At 32.9% G+C, this 15,511-nt stretch overlaps 2 protein-coding genes across 2 annotated transcripts; one reads left to right on the top strand and one right to left on the bottom strand.

Moving 5' to 3' along the window:
• Positions 1-116: 116 nt before the first annotated feature.
• On the top strand, positions 117-6,940 carry LOC127063367 (testis-expressed protein 2). Its single transcript, XM_050993089.1, has 7 exons — positions 117-2,354; positions 2,639-3,890; positions 4,179-4,547; positions 4,619-4,805; positions 4,890-5,404; positions 5,481-5,553; positions 5,668-6,940. The coding sequence occupies exons 1-7, from the start codon at positions 2,303-2,305 to the stop codon at positions 5,995-5,997; spliced, it is 2,778 nt and encodes a 925-aa protein (XP_050849046.1). The 5' UTR covers positions 117-2,302; the 3' UTR covers positions 5,998-6,940.
• On the bottom strand, positions 5,542-14,971 carry LOC127063373 (meteorin-like protein). The gene is made up of 3 exons (XM_050993099.1): positions 14,083-14,971; positions 8,189-8,825; positions 5,542-7,796 (listed from the first exon to the last, which is right to left on the bottom strand). Exons 1-3 carry the CDS (start codon positions 14,217-14,219, stop codon positions 7,578-7,580), a joined length of 993 nt encoding a protein of 330 aa, XP_050849056.1. The 5' UTR covers positions 14,220-14,971; the 3' UTR covers positions 5,542-7,577.
• Between the last annotated feature and the right edge of the window lie 540 nt (positions 14,972-15,511).

The following is a 15,511-nucleotide window of genomic DNA, read 5'->3' as shown; positions in this document are numbered from 1 at the left end:
ACAAGAATTGTTTATATGTCTTTAAGATATCTTAAAGATAGGTTAGAACGATTGTTTAATGCAAAAATTCTTTTGTTAAAGATTGTACTGTTGATAAAAATCTCTACTAACAATTAATTCATTTTATTTACAAAGATATAGTATAATAGCAATTAAATATACATTCTATATTATATATCTCATTCGCTTATAATGTATTTGTACCGCTATTTTGTAATTAGTGCACTTACAAAGTAAACTGTACTGTTAATAATAATTAATTTTTTTCTTATTTAACTTTCCGCATTTAAAATTTGATTTATATGTTGTCAATTCTTGCAAAAACTCTATTTTTCTTCGATGTAGAAAGTTACGATTAACAAAACAATTACTATATCATAAAATGATAGGTTAGATTAAAAGTAATAATATTGATATTGCGCTACTAAAAAGATTATCTCACTCAAGAGTCCATATTCACGAGCCTTACCCATAGATCGCACCTGAGAGAAATTAAAATAATTAATTAGAATGATCGTTTTAACTATTTTCTAACCTAACACACTCGGAAAGAGACAGCTTCGAAGTTCACCCGTCGGAGTGTAAAACAAGACTGGATCGAAAAAGGTCACAGTCAGTTAAACGTTCATTTGTTTTTGTTGGTATTAAACGTAGTTATCGTCCTGGAGATCAAAATTTAATTCTATTGACATATTAAATCGAAATTATTTTATATTTAACGTGTCTTACGAGCTATGTAATGTTTAAATAATTACATTATTAATTATTATAATTATTACAATTAACTAAATTATTAAATATTATTTTATTCCACTCTGTGTATATCACACATGGTTTAAACAATTATAAAATAACCAAAAATATTAATTTTTTAATCTAAAATATTTCGAAAGAAAAAACATCGATGTTTATTATTGAAAGACATAATTTCTTGAAAATTCGCGCGAATAATAATCATGTAATGTGACACATAGAAAATACTCAAAAAAGAAGACAGAGATCTTTGTAAGACATTAGCGATTAAATTTATTATATATTACCTTGTTCTTTTAAATGTTTTTTTTTTTTTTTATTATTATAAATCATCATTATCATATATATTGTAAGATATACGTAATTTATATAATATATAAGTGTATAGATATGTATTTCTTTTTTTATTTCTTATCATTACAATACAGTATTAATAGTAATAATTATAATGTAAAGTAGACTAAACTACAAAAAAAGATTGCGTTGAGAATTTTACCTCGTAGATAATATAGAAACGAACTCATGTTTTGATTTTTGTAAAAATAATATATAATATATATATATATATGTAAGAAGAATAAATTACTTGTCCATATTCGTCTATATTAATAAAATAAAATTAAAAAATTAGGAAAAAAATCTGAATACTTACTTAATTTTTATGAGTGATATTTTTGTTATTTTAAATAGTAGAACTTCCTGGCAAATTTTTCTAAGTATAGCCTACTGCGATACTTTCCCTATACTTTTTTTATACACAAGTCATTCTCCGATAATATTGGCTCCACTGTATCCAGACAGGGCGTGTTTATATGTATAAAACTCTGTAGGACAAATTTTTCAGTCTTTACCAATCTAAAATTAGTTTTTTGAAACTATCGCTAAATTTGTTCATTTTAGAATTTTCTAATGATGTGATCTCCATACGTTCATTGTAATATGAATTCACTTTAAATATATTTGCAAGATATATCCGTAAACTTTTTCGAAGATTCTATCGACAAGTTTATAATTTGATCATTCTTTTTAAGATTACTTCATTAATAAATATTTACATATTCGTGTAAATATTTTTTATTCTAATCATTAGATCGATGGTTTGAATTTCGAACTTATAGATTGATTGGGTAGATTGGTCGGTGCTGACAACCAATCAATGATCTCCAAATAAAGCACGTTAACACATTAAAAACGTCAAATAATTTATATCATCGTTCGTAATGTAACAGCAGTTAATAAGCAATTGTGAAGTGAAATAAATCTTGTGATAGAATTTTTACGATAAAAAGAGTTTTACCGATTAACAGTAACATAGCGATTATCAATATTTTGCTATCTTTGTTTTACTTTATCTAATTTTATACGAGTTATATTGAAATTAAAGAATATGTGAATAAAACGTTTACGCTTATTAATAATAATAAGCTTTACGACTATTAAATGTTAATCAAGCGTTTGGTTTTTATATACTAATTATATTGCAACGCAGATCGTTAAACCATAGTAATGGTGCAAGGACACATATCAAAGATTCAATATCAAGCAGCTGATGATGAATTCTAAGCAAAATACAGGAAAAATAACATTGGGTATGATTAAAGGTAAGAATATTATTTCGAAATATTGCAGAAAATTAATGAATCATTGTTTATCATGTATTCCTAATGAATTGTTTTTAAATCTCTCTATTCTCCATATTGTATATGGAGATCAAGTTCCTTATAAGTAAACAAATAACAATATAAATTTAATATATTTAGTTAGTCAATATTTTCTAAAAAACAAAAAAAAAAGGAAAAGAAATGCCAATATTTTCTACATTACATATTTCAGTAAATGTCATAACCTTGTCCTATCTAAATTAAATATATATTCTTTTATATAGGTAAACCATTTACAACATCTGTTCCAATAATACGTTATCATGCAAATGATGATGATTTGGAGGAGCTGTACCTTAGTACAGATGAGGAAAAACAACAAGATTTGGAAAATGAAGAAGTTTCATCTCAATTATCCTTATCGCCATCAAAAATTCCAGATAAAAAGACTGATAAAGAGAAAATGGAAAGTAAGTTAGAGCAAAGGTCTTCTAGTATTGATGGAAATTTGTCTGAAGGGACATCTCAATCTTCGGATCCTTGGAGAGTACTATCGGAGATTAAAGGAAAAATTACAAAAACATTTGAGGAAAAACTTTATGAAATAAAAAGTGAACACAAAAAAGCATGTAGACATAGTAAGGAAAATTCAAGTATTAGTGATTCAGAAGATTTAATAGATGTAATACCAACTGAAAAAAGTATTTCTGAAAAACAAGAGAAAGAAGAAGCTATTCCACTTGCTGATATTAAAGAAGATAGTAGCAGATTTATGAGTTTCTCTAATATAAAAGTTGGTATAAAAACAAAAAATTCAGAAGAAGATAGTATTGAAAGTGGAGTAGAAGCTGCTGAGTTGAATGAAAGTTTTCTTAATGGAACAGATGACAAAGTGCAGAGTAATCCACCAGATATTAAATGTATTGATATAAAAAATAATGATAAAAAACTGCATGATACATTCAACCAATCATTATTACACACAATCCTGTTTTCACCTAGGACAGAACCTAAACCAACATTCGCATGGCTTAAAAATGAACTACTCCATCAGTTGTTCCATCGAATATTTGTTTTCACTATGGTAATCGCTTGTTCTTACTACCTTGTTCCATTTCCGGAATATATTCTTGGCTTTGTTGGTGGTGTGCTCGCATCTGTTACAGTATATAATACAGTAGCAAGCATGAAAAGAATATTAACAGCTGTACCTGAAGACAATGATATATCAAAACATAAGGTTCCAGTCGTAGAAATACCTGCAGTAGAGGAGCACGCAGTTTTAGAGAGATTTGAGGGATGGTTAAATGAGTTACCATACTTATATGACCCGCAAAATTATCACGTGGCACGCACAAAGTCTGTTTATTTCAGACTAGAGGGTGAAACATTGCGCATAATGGAAACTAGAATGAGAATACCAAAAAGGGCTGTTTGGGATGAACCAAAGCACAAACTCAAGTTCACTCGGAGAAGAACTTATAACCTGGCTGCTGCAAAGATAGAATTACTTCCTGAAGGTCTTATTAGAAGAAGGTATACTGGTGACTTGTACTTCACATTTAATAGAGTATTGATATGTATCGGACTATACATGGTACTGAAAGTTGGTCAAGTGAATAAGTAATTGATATTCCTACGACCTATTTAGAACACCTTTTTCCAATTGGTAATTACTTCGTAGTTACAGGCAGTAGTGATAAAAGCAGTCCAAATTATTCATATTTACGATTATTCTTTTTTTTTGTTTTTAGTTTGAAAAACATGAACAAACTTCCTATTTCAAGCAAAATGTCTTTAAATATCACCATTTTTATTATACAGGAGATGGAGCAAAAAGTATCCAATTTGTATTACGATAGAAAAGGGAGCTCTGATTGAAAATGTTGCTTTGAAAGACTGTTATAACAAAGAAACTAATACTATTAAAAATAACAAAACGATTATAGAGGAAGATACAGAAAATCAGCTAGATAAAAAAAAGGAGAAAGAAGAGATTAAAGAGGATGAAGAACAAATAGAACAAGAGGCTGAGGATGAAATCGACGAAGAAGATGATGGAGACGAAACCGATGAAGATTTTACACATACACGGAATCTGAAGAACTCTTTCATAGATCACAGTGAAAATGACCAAAATGATATATGCAAGCTATATATTTTTGCAAGAGCTGATCGTCAAAAAGAAGATTGGTAATAAAATCACCTTTACCATAATATGACATACTCGTATTCATATCTTCACTCTTTATTATTAATCATAGGTATAGACGTTTGATCATTGCAGCAAGCTGTAAAAAAAGAAGTTCTATCCCAACAATGAACGATAGTTTAAATCAGTCTCAGTCACAACAAACTATCAACGAATCGAAAGTTCCGACATCGCCGAGTCCTGCTTTTGACCGTCCTCCAGAACTCAATTACAACGCATATATGACTCAGTACCTTGATGTAAGTATAAAGAAATATGTTGCACACAAAATAAATTATTATATGTTTTTAATGCAAAGAATTTACAGCAATTTAATATTTTAGACTGTTTCGACAACTCCGATTACCGAAATCGATCCTCCTCTTTCCATGTATGACATGACATGGCTTAATTGTTTATTGGGTCGTATATTGTTCGACATGCACAAATGTTCTGAAACTATAAATCTGATTCAAGACAAAATTCAGCGAAAACTTTCTAATATAAAATTACCGTATTTTATGGAGAGTTTATCAGTAACAGATATGCTCATAGGTCAGAGAGCACCATTTATTCAAGACACATCAAAGCCAATAATAGATGAACGAGGGCTCTGGATCGATTTGAATGTATTATATAAGGGATGCTTAACTATGACTATCGAAACAAAACTAAATCTTATGAAATTAACCAGGGCTGGTTCCATGTCCAGTAATTCTAGTGATTTGATAGCTGGAGAAAAGTCAAAGACAATCAGGTCACCTATGTTTGACAGTGATGTAGAAGATAGTCCAGAAACCTCAACCGAGGACGATGATAAATCCAATATGACGATGTATACAACGTCAAAAGATACACCGTAAATCTCTCTTCTTATCGATAACTTACATTCTTACCACATATATGTATTTACTTTGAAAATGTACTCTTTGCAGCTCCACCCAGTCTTCAGGGAAAAAGTTCCTTAGTATGGTAGATAGATTGGCTGCAAGTAAATACTTTCAGCATGTAAGTATATTTCTGACAAATATATTTTAACAATAGAAACAACATTATTATAAACTAAATTAAATGATAAAGAACAAAAAATTGAAATCAGTGCATGTATAACTTGTTTTTCAGGCGACCGAATTATCTTATGTGCGAAAGGCAATGGAAGGTGTTTCTAACACTGAAATTCGATTAACGGTCAGTGTCTCTGGTATAGAAGGTTGCTTATCTGTAAACATTCCACCACCACCGTCTGATCGGCTTTGGTATGGTTTTAAGCCAACACCGAGAATTTCGATTACTGTAACACCTGCTGTAGGCGAAAGAATATTAAATATCGGTTATGTGACAAAATGGATCGAAACTAAATTGCTCCGAGAATTCGAAAAAATTGTCGTTTTACCGAACATGGATGACCTTGTTATATCACTATGTCCAAATTATCCTTATGTCACAACGTAAATCTTTTTGAACGACGTGTAATAAGCGCAAATGTATTCACAAGATGTAAATTTTTGCATAGATTTTTAAATTTGATGTCTATATTTTATTACCGTGCAATTATAAAAGGATTAGTAATGTTGTAGTCGAAGAAACGTTTTAATTATATACAATAAAAAAAAAGAAAGAAAGAAAGAAAAAACTGATCTGTAATTAGTCCACCTTGAAAGTTCAATCGATGCAAAAATATATTTTTAAAGAGCAGCGGTAAATAATAAGTATGATTTTGGAAAAAATACTAAGTATCGTATTGTGAAATTAAATAAGTATATAAATATATATTTTTTTTACTAAAATAATATTTCATATTAACTCTCTATTAATACAAATTTACAAGATTAACAAATACGTTTCATTACTTGTTGAATTAATTGAAAGCAGGAGCTATATTTGATATTCAAGGTGGAAAAATAAAAATAACAATTTTCAAATATTTCTGTTATACAAAATAAACAAAAAATTGAAGAATCAATAAAGATAACTCTTTTACGTGTACTTATATACAAGCCTCACTAAAACTCGATTTGAAAGTCGATAGTGAGCGTTTGCTATAAAAGAATACCTCGTGCTACTTGCAGTTAAAGGAAATTGGTCGAGTGAAAGTCCGAACATAGAAATGTTTCTACACGACATGTAAAAGATAGAGAACTACTTTGCGGACGTATTTATGATAATAGCACGTGATGATTTGTGCACAATTCTTTTGACGTCATTATACATACGTTTTATAAAAACAACGTCTTCTTGCGGTTATTTCGTCTTTGAAATTTACTTCGATTCTAATTTGTATAAGTTCCTTATTATGAAATAATACGATTGCAGACCTGTCAATTGTGTTGCGTTAAGTTCGAAGCGATGATACCGTATGTAATGCAAACAAACAATAAACGATTATCAAAGCGAATATATGGATAGAGATCATAGCTACTCAGCGGAAGCTCTCGCGTAAAGGAAAATAAAGTTCCTTCGAGAATACAGAAGTGAGCATACTTTCTTTTTGCTCTTCTATTACGTACGATGTTAAAGATGATAAACAGGCTAGTTTAGTACAAATTTATTGATTAAGATAATATATGCGTCACGTTATTCCTCCTATAAAAGAATAATATCACAGTTTAGAGATCGACATCTTGCGCACGAAGTACACTTACTCGTGTAAGGCGTGTACATCGTATAAAATATATTCTATATATATAGATAAAAATATATATCTTATATATAGATACAGATAAAGATTGTAAATCCTTCTCAATATTCTTTTGAGAATTATCTCGGTAAGCACACGCTCGTAAAAAAATATAAATAATCTGTAAGATAAACGGTGATTTTGTGTGATCTTCAAAATCTCAAATGATACGCGTTAGCACGTTTATCTCTTCTTGTGTTTCTTCCTACATCATAGATACATACAGCGTTGTGCTTACTGAAACTATTTTTGGAACTCGTACGATTCCGATATCTAGTGGTGGAAAAAAGCTTTATACATATAATTGCAATGATAAGAGGAGATTGATGAGAGCATGCCAATAGTCTTTCAACCGCTAGCTTTTTAGCAGACATGGTGCAGTGATCGATTCGCGCACGGCTTCGGCCCAAGTTTCCAGTCTTGGTGCACAAACAAGAGTAAGGTCGCCGAGTCTTCTACGAGCCATTATTACGAATTCGCCCTGGCCGTGTCGAGCGTCACAAGCAGAGGAAACTCTTACACGGATGCTCTTTTCGAGATGAGGATTCGGAAGAATGGAGAACACCTCGTTGGTCTGTTAAGAAACAAGTCAAACAAGAACAAACACATGAGAATGTTAGTAGTAACATATAAGGATCAGAACAATGTTTACTTGGAAACTTATACTTCACACAACAACTTGTTCTAATTGGTTTTTCTTTCAACTTATCTTCAACAGAACCGTTCAGACTTGATTTGATATCAGTTTGAATCTACATATATATGGTATCAAAGGACTGTGTTTTAACGCATTCGCTCACATATGGAAAACAGAACAATTCTTCTTTGGAAACTGATGCTTCGTATGTACATGAGACAAAACTATCTCGGTCGAAGGACTCTGCTTCCAGAATATACGTCTTAAGAATTTGTTCAAGCTCCATTGAAAATGTTGACTTTTTAAGTCTACAAAGAAAAAAGGATTACCTCAGTTTCCTCGACTCTGTGAAGAGTCTTCGTTATCCTAAAAATTAATTCGGCAGCTTCGAGTTCGGGCTTCCTTTGCACAGCGGTGACGGTACCTCTAGCAACAAGGTCACTCTGACAATAAGCCTCAGCGAGTTCCTCCATTGAGCAAGGTCTACATTCCGCCTCCTCGTCGGACTCGTCCGGTGTGCTATGATTAACAACGAACGGCTCGACGTCGTATTGTAACTTCGCGCGATTATTATTTGCCGTGAGCTCGTCAGCCTCGACGTAGAGAGCTGTACGTTGTTTTTTCGTATAGAAACAACGATGAGAGGCCTCGTTTTTTCCGTCTCGCGGAGAATAAACTGGCCTAAGCGTACCGTTGCTTTCCAAATATATTCTTGTTGGACCGGAAGCCTTAACGCAAACACGAAAACCACTTGATCCGGACTTGGATTTGGGTCCAGTTTCATTAACTCCGTTTCCGTTTGCCAAAAGGACACCTGCAGTACCAGATCGAGATCCAATCGCTGAACTGCTTATCGCTGCAGCCACTGATAAGACTATCCTCAAGGCTCCTCGAGGATAACGCCATAAAACGGTCCCTCTTGAACATCGAAGATAAACGGGTCGTACACCCCGACCACCTCCACCGCTAAAACGAAACAAAGCTTTTCTTTTATCTTCTGTATCCGACGATAACATATTTTGTATTATTTTCTTTCAATATTTTATGCTTCAACTGGTGTGCTTGGGAGGTGATTGAATGTGACGAAATCTTGAAAATTTGTTAAAATATTCGACGTTGTAATTCAGAAGAAAATAATGACTGAATCGATCGAAAACTTCATAAAGAAATCGATCATAAGTTTATCTCTGTGTTACGTATATTTTCAAAATATTTTATATTTACTCAAAAATGGTATAAATTACGTTTAGACTTCAAAAGATAGGATAACCCGAATATATCCATTCAAACTGGAATGGGTGTGTGCATTTATCTATAATTGCTACGAGTCGTAAACCACATATTACAAACGTCGACAGTCGTTATTTTTGTCGAGTTTGTTTCGAGTATACAAAGCAAACTCAATTCGATTCCTCTCTCGCAAATTCACGTCCATTCAATTTTCATTCCGAATACGTACAGAATAAATGTATAATGAAAAAAAAAAAGAAAAGAAAAAAATGTATTCCCTCAAGACAATAAATTATCTGATCTATTAAGAATTAAATGTGTTCTACGATCTCTATGCCTGTACCATCGAAAAATTTTAATCGATATAATATTCAACAAATATCACGTTCTCTACGTGAAAAGAATAAAGATGGCCGATAAGATAAGAGAGAAAAGTTTTATTTAAAGAGACTTTCGTGATAAAATATAATATTTGGAAAGGGAGAGGCACACTCGAGATAAATAGGAATAAATATAGAAATTGAGTGTCCAAGGACGGCCCTACAAACGAATGTAATCTAGAGTCGGTTGAAAAGTGTGTCTAAATACGGAGCATATACCTATATGCAAAGCGAGAAGGAGATATGTATGAGTATACGAAGAAAAATAAGAAAGAAAGAAAGAGATAGAGTAGACTGGTCTAAAAAAAAAAAAAATACACATATATATATATATACAGAGAGAAAGAGAAGGCAGAGAAAGAGAAAAAGAGAAGTATAAGAAACGAAGAGAGAAGGCGTGGAGTGGGCCACGCGCCTCCATAGCCATAGTCGGCGCTGCTTCGTGCGGCTACCACGCTCACTTACCCTCTTTTAGACAAGACTGACACGTACGGTAAAGCAGAACGGTGTGTATAGACAGCCGGGCACGTTCCCCTTTCCTCGCCTCTTTGTCGCAGAAGCGGAAACAGGTTTCCGTAAGGCGTACGACGGGTATAGCATTCTGTTAAGACCAACGACTTTTCTTCCCTTACCCCACCCCTTTTATACTCCACTAGTACAAGGTAACATGGACCGATCTCTCTCTCTCTTTCTCTCTTTCCCTTTCTCTCTTTTTCTCTCTCTCTCTCTCTCTCTCTCTCTCTTTCTCTTTCTCTAAGCTCTACCAGCAACATAGGTGAAAAACTTATTATCGCCTCTATCGCCGTTTCTATTTGCCAGTTTTATGAACCGAAACGGTATTCGAGTTGTATATGAAAAGAGATCGACATTTTTCTTTCGTACAAAACCGGATAAGTCTCAGCTTCTATACTTATCGATACGATTCTCGAATCCGTTATATCGAATGTAAGTCCGTGAACGCAACAAATATGTAACACACGCGCATCATGTATATTTTTGGATAAAGTACTGGACAATGTAGAACGTATATTCTATAAGAAAAGACGCGACAAGCTCGTTTCGTTGACGAGTATATCCTAAGTTTAAGTAATGTATGCTTCTATTCTGACGTAAAAAGCACGTGGGCGCGCAGATAACGATCTCGAGGAACGATCAAATAAATCTTCTTCTCTTCTTCCTCTTTCTCTCTTCTTCTTGGAAAGCTTCTTTTCAGAGGATTACTAGCAACGTATCCGAACCATTTCATTTCTTGTTTTTTTTTTTTTCTTTATTTCTTTCTTTCTATATGAAGCAATCACGACGAGTTTTAGAAAAGAGACTGTCCTGACAAAGTGTCTTGAATTACCGTAAACCCTTTCGAGCGTGAATTCGGCGGCGTCTCGAGTTTCAGTCTTACAGTGTTTCATGTAAACGCCTTGGTTGTTAGCATCAAATACTGCCCGTATGACTAGAATGTCGCATAGTCTGCTTAAACATACGAAATAACATAAAGCGATAACGAGTCGATGTGTACAAATATATTTATAAAATACAGATTTTATATGGTATATATATAATGTGTGTGTGTGTGTATATGATCTGTATCGAAGAACGCGGATATCCAGTGACGTCATTCGACGTTATAAAAAGTTCATGAAGTCATGGACGTGTAATGAAATGGCAACAGCCCGAATATTTTTTTAACTGCCTCGAAAAGTGCATGAAATATGTAAATATATATACGTATTAGTAGTAGATTAATCCTTTGTCGGATACTCCAAAGAATAGTGGTATCGAATTAAAATTCGATCGTTGAAACGTAGTAACCGATATAAGCTTTTATTTTTTTACTTTTCTTTCGTTATTGATACATAAACATATATATATATATATTTCTAATTAAGATTATTGAACCAACCTTGAAATATAAGATAACAGTAATACAAATAGATCATGTCAAAAAAAAAATAAATAAATAAATAAATAAATAAATAAAAGAAATGCAATAGAAATCTTTGCAACTAATGATATTACAGGAAAATCAAGTTTCTTGTTATATCTCTCATTAAAATTGATTAATTTTTTTTTATAGATATTTTATATTTTTAAATAGCCTAAGAAGTAATTCCATGTAAATGCTTAACTGGTTATATCGTATGTATATGTATATGTATACATATACATGAGGGACAAGCGTGATGAACAAAGAGTAAGACGAATATAAGTGTATGTATGTGTGTATACGCAGAAGCTGGTAGTCCTTCGCAGTCCCGCTCGTCCGGCTAGCTGCCGCACCGTCCTCATGAATTTCATTCGATTCGATGCATACTTTCGCGCTTAGCCACACTGCCAACGACAACATGACGACGACGATGACGACGATGACGACGATGACGACGACGACGACGACGACGACGACGACGAAGTCAGAGATGGCTAGTTCTCGTCACAGTAATCTCCGATATTACAACTTCACTCATATTCTTTCTAAAACGCTCGAACGATTTAACGGAGCAGAAATAAGATTCCTATCTGCAATGCCGGTTTTTAGGATAATGTACATTCTTGTTAAACTAGGTTAATTAAACTTTGATTTTTGTTGAATTAAATTATTGCGATCATGTCTTTTATATTTATAGGATAAGAAATACTCTGTTCGATAATAAGAATATACAATTTCAAAAAATAATGTTTCATTTTGTAAGTAAACCAGCAACTAAAGAAACTACGTTAGTTATAGATATTTGTTAAATGTAATTAAATTCTTTAGAAATTGTATATGTATTAAATTTGGTTGTATGCGTTTGATGGATTTGAACAAGATCAAATATAAATAAGATTGAATCTGGTACTGAGTCTTATGTAGCTTAGTTTCAGTCTTATTTATTTATCTCTGTTTTTCATTTTGTTTTTCTCAAGGAAAAAGAAAAGAGAAAGATATATAAGTGAAAACATTAAATGTATATTTTTCCATGTAAAACATGGAAACATTCGACGAGATTACGCGACTTTCTCGCTACTGGTAAATTATACGAAATGGTATATACGTAAGGTGCGACGATGTTAATTACGGATTCTCTTCTGGGAAATTGCTAGTTAGTGCGAAAAACTGCGAAAATCCGTCAAGCGCAACTCGCGAGAAGGTTAATAATCTTCACGAGAATAAATCGCGATAGCATCGACATTGAATACGGTGTAAACAAACGTTAATGTGCAAACGCATTAACGGACGCGTCGGCCAACGACTAACGGGCATTTTTCTCTTACATTCTTATAACGGATTCGAAAGATTTATAATTTTGTCGTATCATATTATTTTTAGAAAACTATTCATTTTTCTTCCATTCCGAACAATTTTCTAACATTATTTTCAACGACACTAAACAAACGTGTAGATGTTTTGCGATTATAATCGTTCATTACAAAACAAAAATATGGCGTATATATAGTATATACATATATATATATGAATAGTTTGTCATTTTCGTTTAACTAATCGTAATCGAATAAAAATTCATGAGAAAGAAGATTAATAAAACAAATGTGTTCACTTTAATATAAGTATCCTAAAAAAAAAAAAAGAAATAAAAAGAAGATAAATGACTAGAGTTGTAAAATTCGTTTCTACATTGAAAATCGGATTCCATAAAAGTCGGAGGGACTAAAAATTAAATGGATCTTTAGAGATAGAACTTGTTTTCTTTTTTTAAATATCAATAGAGAAAGATTGCTATATTCTCCGATACAAACGGTACGATCCTCGGCTCGATAATCGAATTGAAACAAGAGCGAATCGCTATGATCCAGATCAGAGACGGAACTAGAGCAAACTCATCATAACAGTTATAAACGGTCGTTTTTCTTTCTTATCGTACTTTTGTCTCTATTATAATCTATTGACTGTTGCCACTAATGATAAATGATTCTCGTAAAACGTGACATTTCGATTAGGTTGTATATTGAATTGTTGATTAAATCTTATATAATTCTTTTTCTAATCTATAATAATTCGTGAGCCAAATTATATAATGATACGCAGTATTATCTTTTATCTTCCACCTTTCCAACAAACTAATAGTTTAAAATCCTTCAAAAATTCGTGAGTGAATATATATCGAAACTAAACGGATATAAATAAATCGTGCTTGTCACGTGAGACGTTCGTAGACGTAAAAATGTTAGAAAGTATCGACGTTGTCGATAGAGTTAACTCTATATATTCTCTACATATAAATATTAAGAAAAAAAAAAAAAAAAAAAAGAAACTGCAAAATAAATTTACCTTGTATTCCTCACAGGGAAAAAAAAACTTTATATGCTTATAACGATTTTATTCGAAAGAAGAATAAATCAAGAATCTTCTCGATATAAAACGCAAAGATATATCCAGATATATCCGAAAGCTACCAAATAAGGTGGTTTACGATGCCAAGGAGAACGTGCTAGGCAACGGAATCGCAAAGAGGATAGATAGAAAAAAAGAAAGAAAGAAACAAACAAATAAGAAGGGGAACGAGCTTAAGTGAGACGGAACGAACTCACGAAAGGAGATCGAAAATCGGCAGCGCGGGAAGAAGACGAAGAAAGACGAAGAGGAAGATGAAGAGAAGCGAAAAGAAGAAATAACCACTAACCTTCCGATCCAATCGCACTCGTCGGCAGGCAGAAGGGCGGCATGCTCCTGCGATGGTACTGTAGGTATTATACCGCCTACGAGGAAGATAAGGGACAGTGTCAACGTCGCAAAACGGGAAGGACCGATTAGTTTCATCTTTCTCGAGTTGTCTTCTTTCTTCGTTTTGTTTTTCTTTTTTTCGTTTTCTTTCTTTCTTTTCTTTTTGTTTCCTTATTTTATCTCCTTTTCTATTGATATGTATGTATTACTGTAGCTGCTGACGACGCTCGTTACGGCTGTCCTTTCGAGTCCCTCGACAACGACATTTGCATTTTTTCTAAAACTCGTCGGTGATTTCTCCTTGAAAAATTGTCCCCTTGAACTGCCCTTACTTTTCTAAAGATTCTTAGATACGTAGAGTTAGTTCGTGAAGTAGGTGGTCCATTCCAATGTTGATTTTAGAAGACGGGTCTAGAAGCGACTAACAGGTTGTACCGTTGGATTAGGCGTTCTCTCGAAAGTCGTTGGCTCCTTTCCGTACGCTCGTTTCGTGTTCGTTGACGCGCGAAAGAGTTTCTTTATGATTTCGTTGCGTATCATCGGCGATCATCGCATTGTGTATATATAGTGATCAAGCTCGAGGCAAACGCACGTGTGTATTGCGTACAACACGATCGAGGATATGTTTCTTGCTTCAAAGTACGTTTTATGTATAATCGTCGAAACTGTGTTTATAATAAAGCTCGTCTTCTTTCTTTATACGATATGCGTTGTATATCAAATATATCTCTTCGTTCCTTCGTATATAATAGTTCTCTTACGGGCAAATACAGACGCAAGTTTACTCGACGGAGCTGTTCGACACAATGGCACCCGATGCTACTACTTGTGCGATACGCACGACAAATCTAACTGACGTATAAGGTAGGATGGTGGGGGGAAAGGGTCTTACACTTGACGAAACGCCACCCAGCGGAAAAATTTGTAAATACTCTGAATCGATTTAAATATGTTTGAATTGGCGCCTTTCAATCAAACTTTTTGAATTTGTATTCCGTATGTTGATGCAAAGAATATGAATAGCTCGGTAGTTTTTTATATGTCATTCTTGCCGATTATATCGTCAAGAGTTTTTTCCAAACATTTTTTTCTGTATATATACGATAATAATTGTTCAAGTAAATTATTAACATTATCCTCTAAGAAATTTTAAGTTTGTATTACGTATCATATATTCTATTATATATCAATCTGATGTTTTATAACAATACATATATAAAAAAAATTCTTTAAATAATAATCGTCGTCATACTTACGCTTCTGTTTTGAATGTATGCCAATGCACATGTCCAGGCATACACTCGAAAGGATTTGGTTCGTAATCACAGATGCCTAATATAGTCATGCCGGTTATATATTTATTTAAAGAAATGGTATTGCAATTGTCT

This window comes from Vespula vulgaris, chromosome 4 (genome assembly GCF_905475345.1).
Source record: "Vespula vulgaris chromosome 4, iyVesVulg1.1, whole genome shotgun sequence".
NCBI lineage: Eukaryota > Metazoa > Arthropoda > Insecta > Hymenoptera > Vespidae > Vespula > Vespula vulgaris.
This window is presented reverse-complemented; position numbering and strand designations above follow the sequence as displayed.